Source organism: Brachyhypopomus gauderio, chromosome 17 (genome assembly GCF_052324685.1).
Source record: "Brachyhypopomus gauderio isolate BG-103 chromosome 17, BGAUD_0.2, whole genome shotgun sequence".
NCBI lineage: Eukaryota > Metazoa > Chordata > Actinopteri > Gymnotiformes > Hypopomidae > Brachyhypopomus > Brachyhypopomus gauderio.
This window is the reverse complement of record NC_135227.1, coordinates 10,657,965-10,669,374: the sequence shown is the minus strand read 5'-3', so window position 1 is coordinate 10,669,374 and position 11,410 is coordinate 10,657,965. Positions and strand designations below refer to the sequence as shown.

At 40.3% G+C, this 11,410-nt stretch overlaps 2 protein-coding genes across 2 annotated transcripts; both read left to right on the top strand.

Moving 5' to 3' along the window:
• The first annotated feature begins 862 nt into the window (after window positions 1–862).
• mgmt (O-6-methylguanine-DNA methyltransferase) lies at window positions 863–3,551 on the top strand. The gene is made up of 5 exons (XM_076978458.1): window positions 863–984; window positions 1,359–1,472; window positions 2,157–2,293; window positions 2,380–2,519; window positions 2,635–3,551. Exons 1-5 carry the CDS (start codon window positions 971–973, stop codon window positions 2,755–2,757), a joined length of 528 nt encoding a protein of 175 aa, XP_076834573.1. The 5' UTR covers window positions 863–970; the 3' UTR covers window positions 2,758–3,551.
• An 887-nt stretch (window positions 3,552–4,438) lies between these two features.
• smndc1 (survival motor neuron domain containing 1) lies at window positions 4,439–11,337 on the top strand. The gene is made up of 6 exons (XM_076978223.1): window positions 4,439–4,604; window positions 5,466–5,585; window positions 6,120–6,262; window positions 7,056–7,214; window positions 8,717–8,870; window positions 8,970–11,337. Exons 2-6 carry the CDS (start codon window positions 5,466–5,468, stop codon window positions 9,105–9,107), a joined length of 714 nt encoding a protein of 237 aa, XP_076834338.1. The 5' UTR covers window positions 4,439–4,604; the 3' UTR covers window positions 9,108–11,337.
• Window positions 11,338–11,410: the final 73 nt, after the last annotated feature.

The following is an 11,410-nucleotide window of genomic DNA, read 5'->3' as shown; positions in this document are numbered from 1 at the left end:
AGAATGACTGAGATGGCACTTTGGGGTGAGTCTTTGGGCTGGCAGTGGGGTGCGTGCCAGTTGGACACAGAGCACACAGGAATTGGGGAGGAATCCATGAATAAGAGGGAGCCATCAGTGAATGATGTGACTGGTTGCAGAAATGGGAAGACTACAATGTCCCATGTAACCCTGGTCACCTTTTTATATTGGTGCCCTCTTTTCTTGCTGCTTAGAAAGCCAGATGTAGTCTGTTTGTCAAGATCTCTGTCGTGCTTCACCTTTTCTATAATATGAATACCGCCAACCATGTATACACAATCCATATAACCACACACTTTTGTCCTTTAATACAACTATATATATATATATATATATATATATATATATATATATATATATATATATATATATATATATATATATCCACGCACTTTAAGTTAAATTTAACTGAGACATATTTGCTCTCCCATTGACTCTCACTCTAATGCAGTACTGGGCAGCAGGAATGCTGCGAGGTGAGGTGACCACTCCTTGGCTACAGGTACCTCAGTCCTCTCTTTCTGCCCCCATGCCACGCAGACAAATCTGAAAGGACATCTGTTGAAATATACAGTATGTGCATATTGGAAGGATAATTTACTCGGATTTGACTGGCTGAGCTGGGGTTTTCACTAACGTTAAACAGCAGATCTCTTCGTTTTAGGAAATCTGTGAAGCTGAACAGCCTCTAAATCTAAGTCTCTAAATCAGAAGAATTTCTCCGTTCAATAAATGTCGTGTTCTATATAAGCAACACGTGGTTGGTCCCCCATTTCAATCACACACATGAGGCGGGGTTAGGAAGGTGACTATCCAATAACAGCCCTAGCCAACGTCACGTGTGCTTTGATCGCGATTCTTGAACATTTCGAACAAGGAAGAAAAGGTGAGAAATTCTACAGGATCACGTGCATCAATACAAACGTTAAGAGTTTCCATATATTGGAATATGTTACTTTCCAGGTAAGCGATATATGTTAGCTAAGTTCGCTATCGCCCTACGAAATCATGAAACTATAAGGTCTGCTAAGTTTACTATAATCACAATGTGGCAAGTTAGTTATTCTACCGAACTTGCAAAGTTCCGTTTGACTAAAATGTTATGTCTAAGATACACTTCTAAATTACATTTAGTTGATTGCAAATACTATTTGCTGATGTCATATTTTAAACCGCCTAGCTTTTGATAGAAGACTGATAATGGATGAAGTGTTGACAAGCATGACTAGTCGAAGGTGATGCTTCATCACAGACCGTTTTAGAAAAGTTCATTTGTCGTGTGTGTGTGTGTGTGTGTGTGTGTGTGTGTGTGTGTGTGTGTGTGTGTGTCTCTTTAGAGAACCTTGTGTGTTGCAGTCTGTCTCCCTGTGGTCGCCAGTGGGAGAACTACAAGTTAGCGGCTGTGAAAAAGGTGTACACACCATCACCATCACTATGGAAACAACACAAAGGTACCACACAGCATGAGAACACCATCACCACCACTATGGAGTTCAAACAGATCTGTCAATGTCTGTATTGTTTACTCTTTTTGCTCTTCTTTACATACAAGCTATCAAGACAAATACTATATAAATAGATACAAACAAATAGAAAAACCATAAAAGAGTTCAGCTTGAGCTGTAATGGGAAAAAAGCTAGAGATGTAAATAAAGTATATTTCAAATAACAATCAGAACAGCAAGTGCAATATGTATAGAATTACCAAACTGCTGAAATAAACCATAATTAAAGAAAATAAAAAAGGTCTGTTAGTGCAACCTACAAGAATGAAATGCTTCCTTAGGGGAACTAATAAATAGTGGTAAAACAAAACATGAAGTTGAAAGGGTGGTTGTAGTGCATTTGCATTGAAGAACTGCACTACAATACAGTTCTGTTTTAGTAGAATTACCTAGAAATTGGTCTTTTGTTTTTTCCCCAAGTAACATCTGAGTAATTGGCAATCTTTTATATAAAAAAAACATTCCTTAAAGTATGAGAGCAATTACAAAAAACAAATGCAGTGCTTTTGCTGGTATTGCCAAACAGCTGTATATAATCATTTTGTTGGTGCATTTTGCATTTGGGCGTGTGTGCATTTGCATGTTTGTGTCTGTGATATCATTTACACTATGCTTTCTTTGGTGTTGCAGTGATATCAGTGTTGGTCCAGCAGGACTGAACCCAGAATTGCAGCAGTGTGTGAAGTGGCTCCAGAGTTACTTCAAGTCTGCAGAGTGCGTGAGCTCCCTCCCTTTACCTGCCCTACACCACCCTTTACTGCAGGAAGGTGATGCACCCTAACAACCCCCACGCTACTTTCAGCTGGATGAAGAATCAGTTATGGCACACACAACTATTATCTATCTGTGTTAGACTCCTTCACCGCGTGCGTGTTGCGGACGCTGCAGACACGGGTGCCGTCGGGTCAGACCGTCTCGTACAAGCAGCTTGCTGAGATGTCTGGAAATCCAAAAGCTGTGAGAGCAGTGGGAGGAGCCATGAGGAGAAATCCGGTTGGTTGATTTATGGTTACCGTCACATTATTTTTGCTTGTGAGATGTGTGAGAGATGACATTCATCATCTGCTAACACTCGTGTTCTCTCTCCCTTTCTGTCGCGTTCGCTCAGGTTCCTCTGATTGTGCCATGTCATCGTGTGGTGTGCAGCTCAGGTGCAAGTGGCAGGTATATGGGGGGAAGAGGAGATTACATAAAGCAGTGGCTGCTGTTCCATGAAAGGCAGGACCATTAGACCCAGAACCTCAGCAGCTCTAACTCCTCTGTTATATACTACACAGACCTCATTTAAATACCTGTACAACATGATAGATTTTTCTGTCTTTTCGTCATAGAAATTCTCAGTGCCTTTGTAAGCTGACTCAGAAATCCGACAGGGTAATAGAGATAGAATAGCCCTATATTAAACAGGCCTGTTTTTGTTATTGTTCCTACTGTTGTATAGTTCAGATAAAAAAGGTGCCAGAAATGCATTGTCAACTCGTACCTACCTACCTATGATTAGGTAGATGGATCAATGGACAATAATAAAATCAGTTGTCGGTCAGATAACGGGTAAGACAATTAAGTGAGGCACTTCTCAACTAAGGGTTCTGCTTTACTGTGTTGCTTTTATGTTTATATATCTTTATAATACTGCATTAGTATTGAGCACATCTTGTGAATGGTACATTTCAGTAAGGTTCAATAAGGAATAGTTCATTTCAATAGTTCAATAAGGTAAACATTCATGCTTCAAGAGAAATTTACACTGAACACTAAATACTTGTCCTTTTCATGACATGCAGCAACAAACATTTCAACAAACAATGCAGAGCTAATAGAAAGCCCCCACTTACTGAATGCTAATAAAGATGCCGATGTATTACACTTCACAATGTCTTCAAAACTTTTCCTCTTCAGCAAGGATGTAGACGTCTGCAGAACTGTATCTAATGTTTTGACTGTATATATATTGTTCAATGTTTAAAGATCTGCATGATGTTATAAACCTTTGCACCTCTGCTTTTAATTAATTTAATTTCAATAAATAAGATAAAGAAATTACTGATCTTCTTTACTGATCTACTACTTGGGTCTGTGTAATATGGAGCATGAATTTTGCATTTGCAAATGTATTAATTGTGTGTGATAAAGCCACAGCATGGTAAATATCATCAAAAAAATGAAATGTAATTGTAAACATGAAGTGCATAGTCTCCTTAACTATGCCCAATGGTTGTTTAATCTGTCATATGGGTCTGTTAGTCTAGACAGGACCAGATAGGGTTCTAGTGCTACACACTAAATAATTTTTTGTAAATTTTAAATTAAAATAATCATGTGGACCAGAACTGACACTGGACTTCACTACACTTCACATTGGACTGTAAGATTGTCTATTATACCTATTTGCTCTATTATGTATTGATCTAGGCCATGTTTCCGAAAATCATTGTGGTGTTAATCTTAAATGAGAGTGGTCAGTGTAATATTTCCTTTACTATATAAACTTATTTGCTTTGCAATGGTTTTGAGAAATCAAACACAGTATATTTGGTGTGTTTTGTGATGTATGCTTTATTTTGACTCCCAGAGCGTTTTGACAAATCTGTTTGCAACAACTATTAAGCAGCCTGTATAAACTATTTGTTAATATATAACTCAGATGGGGAGAAAACATTTTGTAGATGTCAAGTACCTATTACATTTTAACGGCAAAGCATTTTAAAGAAATGACAAAGTAAAACGTATGATACAGTTGTTAAAATAAAATATAGTACATCTGAATAAGTTGCTCTGACGAGGACGTCACATCACCTTCCACACGATCGCTATTACCGGATGCCATCTTCCTCCTGTAATATCCCGATTGCACCCTCGAGTGAACTAAACCAGGCTTAACAGTCTACGGTTTTACCACGAGAACCGGTGACGTCACACCACCGTCATATCCGGTTACAGAGGGCATTATCCACGGAGAGAAAAGATACACGCCGAAACAGTCTTGTTTTCATCGAGATCGAGACATACATGGGACATTTAAAAGCAATATTAACATTTTAACATATCTTAAATTGCGCTGATTTATAACCAGTGGAGGTAAGAGGAGTATTGAAAACATTATCTGTACAAATGCGCGTCTCTAAAAACAGGCTTGTGTCTCCGCGGAGGGCCTGCGCGTTGGCTAGTCCTCCGCTTAGCTAGCGCTGCTAACGCTGCTAACGGCCGCTGCTGTCCTGGGCGTACCTCGCTGTGGCGGGTCACCATGTTCTGGTATAAACGAGAGACCTTCTCGAGTACAGACTAACACAGGCTTTGGTGTAGAGGGGCCGTGAGTAGTTAGTCTCGCTAGCCCAGCGCCAGCTGGAGCCTCCGCGTTTGGGGCTGAGCCCGCTGGCTAGCCGCTAACTTCCTCGCCGCTGTATTTAGAACATCATCTAGCTCGCTGCAGTTACGTTAGTGGGCCAGCTGCTGTGTACTGCTGCAGTATTGTAGTTCATGTTAAAGTTAATGTGACCCGTTTGAGAGGTGAGAGCGGCCCGGGTGTGTTCACTGTAACCCGTTGTCATGGACACATACGTGGACGAGCTGCGTTTAACGCAGGTAGACGGTCCACCTCAAGTTCCTCACCACCCGCATTATGTCATGTCCTTACGTTTAATGTGATGTAGTTAACTTAAACTAGCTACTTGGCCATCCTAATACTTTCACAGAATAAAGTTTGTGTCTTAACTGAATGCTGGTAAGACTTGTACTGTAACTCCTAGTACTAAAATAGTATTGCTTAACATTTGTTATTGGTTTGGTGGTCAGCATAGTCATACAGTTGTAGTGGATCTGACATTAGGTTTTTCAGAAGAACAGGAGACACCTTCCTTTTAATGTGTAAGTGTGAATATGCGTTGTAGTTGAGGATAAAATGGTAGAATGAGTACTTTACCAATGGTTGTGTTTTTTCAGATGTCTGAGGAATTGGTAAAACAGCTGAGCAGCTATAGAGCTCAGCTCCAGCAAGTGGAGGCAGCGCTTTCCACAGACCAAGAGAATGAAGATCTACTCAAGCTCCAGAAAGATCTGCAGGTATGGTCCCCATCCCACTATGCTGCCACTAAGCACACACAGTGCTCACATCTGTCAGTGACAAAGGTACAAAGCTTGTAATGGTACAAAGCTTGTAATGGTACAAAGCTTGTAATGGTACAAAGCTTGTAATGTCTTTGATCTACTGCAGTGGTCATGCAGCTGATGTCTGCAAAATCACTATAGGTAATGGGAAATTGAATAGGAATTTAGGTAATAGGAAAATTAAACTAAACAACATATGTACAGCCTAAAGTGCACAAACTGTAATGTTGAAGTAAATAAAATATAAACTACAGGTTCTAGAACCTGTTAAATTAAGCTTATCATTAAATGCTAACCTTGTTAACATTGTCAGTATCTTTACATTCTATGTAAATTTGCAACATTTTTGTATGTTTCATTTTCTTTCATTTATGTTGAAGCAGATACTGCATCATTGTCATTCCCTGGCAGAAAGGTTAAGCCAATCTCACAGTACAAATTCTGTTGACTCATTTCTTTTTGTCATTCTTTTGTTTATCATAATATTAGGAGGTGATTGAACTGACTAAGGACTTGTTGACATCTCAGCCGGCGGAGGGCGTAGCTAGCGCCAATAGTTCGGATGCAGCTCTGCCCAAACACTGCTGGAAAGTAGGGGATAATTGTATGGCAGTGTGGAACCAGGATGGACAGTGAGTATCACTTGTGCACACACATGCTTGGTTATGTGCTTTTTGTTTGGGTAAGAGTCCTCTGCATGGATTTGTGGATCTCCAGTGGTCTATGTGTATCACACATTCCTTCATTTGTATAGTGGGGAACCACTGCAAAATGGGGAAAAGGCTGTGAGTATGAGTATCCCTTACAGAAGCTCTCATTTTCTTCTTTTTTTCTTCCTTGTGTACCATTGAAGATCATTTGGATGTTTCTTTGTTAGTTTTTGAAACATAGTAATGGAGAGCTAGTGTGCTGAGTGGCTGTTTTAGAGTTTCTTTTGCCTGTTGTTGATGTAGCGTTGGAATAGCCTCATTGGGGCAGAAATGTTGGGGCTCCTCAGTAAGTGTGAAGCTGCAGTGATCTCTTGATGGTGGTGGGAATTCACTCCATAGCTAACCTTAATCGTTATACAAATACTTGTACATATAGAATGTACAGTGTTAGTTGAAGTTGAACCTGTGTAGTTGGATCTTTATCTACAAGGGATTATAATAACTTATAAAAAATGTACAGCCTTTTTAAGTCTTAGATGACATTCAGTAGAGGCTGTGTTTATATTCATGTTTGATTGGAGGTTAAATCATGAGTATATTAATTTCCAGCTTGGCACAGAAATGAACAGTTGGCTCTCTTCTGAAATCTTTGGATAGATTTGTGCGAAGGGAAAATGTGTTGTCCAGGAAACAGTACCATATGGGAGTGTGTGTGTGTTTGTGCGTGGGCACACACACCTGTACTCACCTGCTTACAGCGCTGTGTGCTTGTCAGGCTGTATGAAGCGGAGATCGAGGAGATAGACGGCGAGAACGGCACGGCTGCCATCACCTTCACTGGCTATGGAAACGCAGAGGTGGTTCCACTCCAGGCGCTCCGAGCCGCCGAGCAAGGCAAGGGCACCAAAGAGGAGGGAGGCAAACCCAAATCCAAGTGAGTGTTTGCGTTCGTGTCTTTGTTTGTGTGTGCGTATACATGTCTGCATACCCCTGTCTGAATGTTTCTGTAATTTCAGTCCAGTTTAATATGATTTGACAGTTTTATTCTGTAAGATGCAGTAGAATTTATGGGTGTGAAATCTGATCAACCCTAAAATGATCAGCCATAACTTAAACCACCTGCATAGTGTCATGGTGAGCCCACTTTTGTTGTCAAAACAGCTTTGACTACACAAGATCTCTGAATTTGCTCTGTGGCATTTGACACCAAGATGTTGGGAGCAGATCCTTCAAGTCCTGTAAATTGCAGGATGGACCCTCTGTGCTATGAACTTGTTTTTTCCATCACTTCCCTCCGATACTCGATCTGTTGGAGAATGGGGAGTTTAGAAACCAAGTCAACACCCTGTTCTCTTAATCGTGTTCCTCAAGCCTATCCTGAACAATTTTTGCAGTGTGATGGGTCACAGTATCATATTGAATGGGGCCACTGGTCTGCCCTATATGCAACAAACACTTGTGTTTTAATATCTTATTATTATACCCAGCATTTAACATTTTTCAGTCATTTGTGCTACAGTAGTTCATCTGTTGGATTGGACCAGATGGGTTACCCTTTACTCCTCACATACATCTGTGAGTCTTGTGCAACCATGACCTTGTTTCAGTTCCATCAGTTTTCCTTCCTCAAACCACTTTCGGTAGGTACCAGTTACTGCATGTTGGGAGCACTCCATAAGACCTGCTGTTTGGTGATGTTTCCTTTTGTGACTGGTGTATATGAACTTGTGGGACATTTCATTCCAAAGACATGGCTTTATTATGGAGCTGGCTTCTCCATTGCCACTGGAAGAATCCTTGGCTTGCATTTGACATTTCCAAGTCATCTTAAAGGTCTTTATTGGGGTTGAGTTCTGGGTTCTGTGCAGGCCACTGGAGTACCTCCTCATCTTTCAACCAGATAATGTGTGATGAATCACTCCACAGAACACCTCTCAACTAGATAATGATGTGTGATGAATCACTCCAGAAAAACACATTTCAACCAGATAATGATGTGATGAATCACTCCACAGAACACCTTTCAACTAGATAATTATGTGTGATGAATCACTCCAGAAAAACACCTTTCAACCAGATGAATCACTCCAGTGATCACCTTTCCAGCTGTAGAGTCCAGAGGTGGCATAGACCACACCAGCTGATGCTTGACATTGCATAGACTAATGTTTTTGTGTCTGGTCTCATACTTTGTGGCTGAGCTTTGTTTTTGCACCTGAACACTTTAATTTTGTGACAACGACACTTCAATTTGGTCAGTCTTAGCAAAGCAAAGATTTCAAGAAGTGTCTTATGACAAACATGGTGTTCTATGAATGAACTCTCTTATATTCACTGAGCTCTTCGGTACAACCCTTCCTGTGCATCTGACACAGATTCAGAACCAGCAAATAACCCTGAAGATTTGGGTTGTGTGCATCTGTGTGACTTTTCCAGGAAGGAGCTTCTTGCAGAGCAGAGGGAATACAAGAAGAAAAAGGCACAGAAGAAAGTGCAGAGGATGAAGGAACTCGAGCAGGAGAGGGAGGAGCAGAAATCCAAATGGCAGCAGTTCAATAACAAAGCTTACTCCAAGAACAAGAAGGGGCAGGTAAGAGTCGAAGAGCATGGAAAGACTCTTATTTACTCTGAACTCCTTTACTTAAACTTACCTTCTCTCTATCTCCATCCATCTATCTATCTCTCTCAGGTAAAGCGCAGTATATTTGCCTCTCCTGAGAGTGTGAACGGGAAAGTTGGTGTGGGTACCTGTGGGATTGCAGATAAACCCATGACGCAGTACCACGACACCTCCAAATACAACGTGAGGCATCTTATGCCGCAGTGAACAGGTTGTGCTCATCTCGACCCCATGTCCTCCCCTCCCCCCACTCAACAACAGCCAGTGGACTCTGACTTCGTACTGGACACTTTATGGATTCAGCAGAGAAACCTCACCATAGGGCGCACCTTTTTGTGTATTGGCAGTTTGTTGTTAGTTTAAGAACCAGCTGATGACTAAGAACCGTAAGTTATGAATGATTCACTGCAGCTCCAACACTTGCCAGTCCATTCCAAAAACGCTTCAACACTTTTCCTGCACATTACCATCAAGAGCATCTTTAAGAAGATTTGCAGTCGTAGTCATAGTTGAGGTGACTGGACTTTGTGTGTAATACTGACCATGTTTCGCATCTTATCTGAGGAGGTTCGTTTTTATGTTGGAAAGTATGAACCCTTGAAGATTCTCCTATGTAAAACATGTTTAGGATTATACAAAAACTCGAGTCACTTTGACCTGCTACTGATACATAGTAACAGTAAGAAAGTACCCCTAACTCTAAATTTAAACCTGACTAAATCACCAGTTCAGATAAGTAAAGAAAATGCAGTTTAGAAACCAGCAGAGCTGCTGTGAAAAACATCATCCTCTTTTAAGTACGACTCTGTTTTTTTGAGCAAATAAACCTCATTTTTAATTTTCGGTATGCAGTAAGCATGTCAAGACACTTCTGCATTGAAGTGGGTCTTTATCTGAGAATGTAATTATTTGTTCTTTGATACCAAACAAAAGAAGGAACTTAAATTTACAAAAAAAAGTTTTTAATGCTCCACGTTACCTATTTACACCCATGCCTCTACCTGCATTAAGCCCTTAGTCATTTGGAGAAAACTTCACAACTTTGTTTATGGATGTAGTAGAAGTACCACAGTGCAGATTCAGTGAAAATTCCACACCCTGCAGAGGGCGCTGTTGTAGACAGGGAGCTGCAACCATGTGGTAGGCATTACCTTGGCGCTACTCTGCACATGCACCCAACTTTGTGTGGACTGTAAAGTAACTCCACCAATGGCCTCTTAACTACATTTGTGGGTGATTTCTGTTTGTTTTTTGGAGGTGGGCTACATTGGAAAGTGCTTATCTCATTTAAATACTGTTAGGAACAATTGTATGAAATCATTACTCTCTGGGTTTTTCATAAAAAGACCTGAAAGACTGTGTTTTTGTTATTGCTGCATTTCAAACAACAAATGTGGTTGTTTGCCAAAATGTCAGAGTCATTTAAGTCTTTCTATTTGTGACCTGTTGGAATAATAACCATTCTGCTGCCACCTGTTGTAATAATTTTGCTTTAGTTTTGTACATTTTCATCTTTACAAAGAATAAAGGTGTTTTTTTGTTGCTGTTTGTAGATGGTGAGTGTGCAGTGGTTTATCAGGGTTATAAACAAAGTCAATGCTGTATGCATCAGTCAGCAGGTGTGGTATATTACACCCACCACCTCTAGGGGTCCTCTGAGTCAGTCTAATACCCATACAAAACATTATGAAATAACTAAAATCTGCAAAAAACTTTGTCTAAAACCCTCACCCATTTTTTAAAAAGCCCTTACAGACTTTTGTCTTATGCACTTAAATGTTCTACCTTTCTCCATGACAAAAATGTTTACTCACTCTTTTTGCCTTGATGGGGCCAGACTTTGTTATTTAATTCATACTTGCTCCATCTCTTGAGGCACGGCAGTGGTCACAAACAATTTCTTAGTTTGATAGACTCTAGCGCGATTGGCATATTTATCAGTTTGACAGCATGGATTCGCCTTGCTGTTGCTAAAACCTTGTGCTGTGTACACTAGGTGAGCTCCAGGAGCAGATTCTTTGGGTGCTCTCTTCTGCAGCCCATGTTCACAGAATACCCTCCCTACCCTTCCACAACTGCCTATCAATCATGACTGAAAGTGCATGCTGCCTTTGTAAGCCCTGCATTCTATATAATTCCAGTATCATACAGGTCTCTGTCATGGGCCCAAACAGGAGCATCTGTGTGAATACACTAATGGTGACCTTTTAAAACAAATTTTCTAAAATTTTAATGCCAGCTGATGACTAGTTTGTACTGTGTCTTGCTCTTTATCTATGTAAAACCACTCAGAGAGAATTGTATAATGTCCAAATTATTATTGGTTTGTTTCCTTATGTGTCTGGAGTGTTTGTTAAACTGTTAAGATATTTTGGATGTCCCAGTCATGTTTCTTTTCATTTCATCCAAGTTAACTAATATAAAATATCTGCTGATACAGAGTCTCAATCCTTTTATGTTTTCCTGGATAATGTAGATGTATTATGCACAGTTCACATTAATAAAAGATA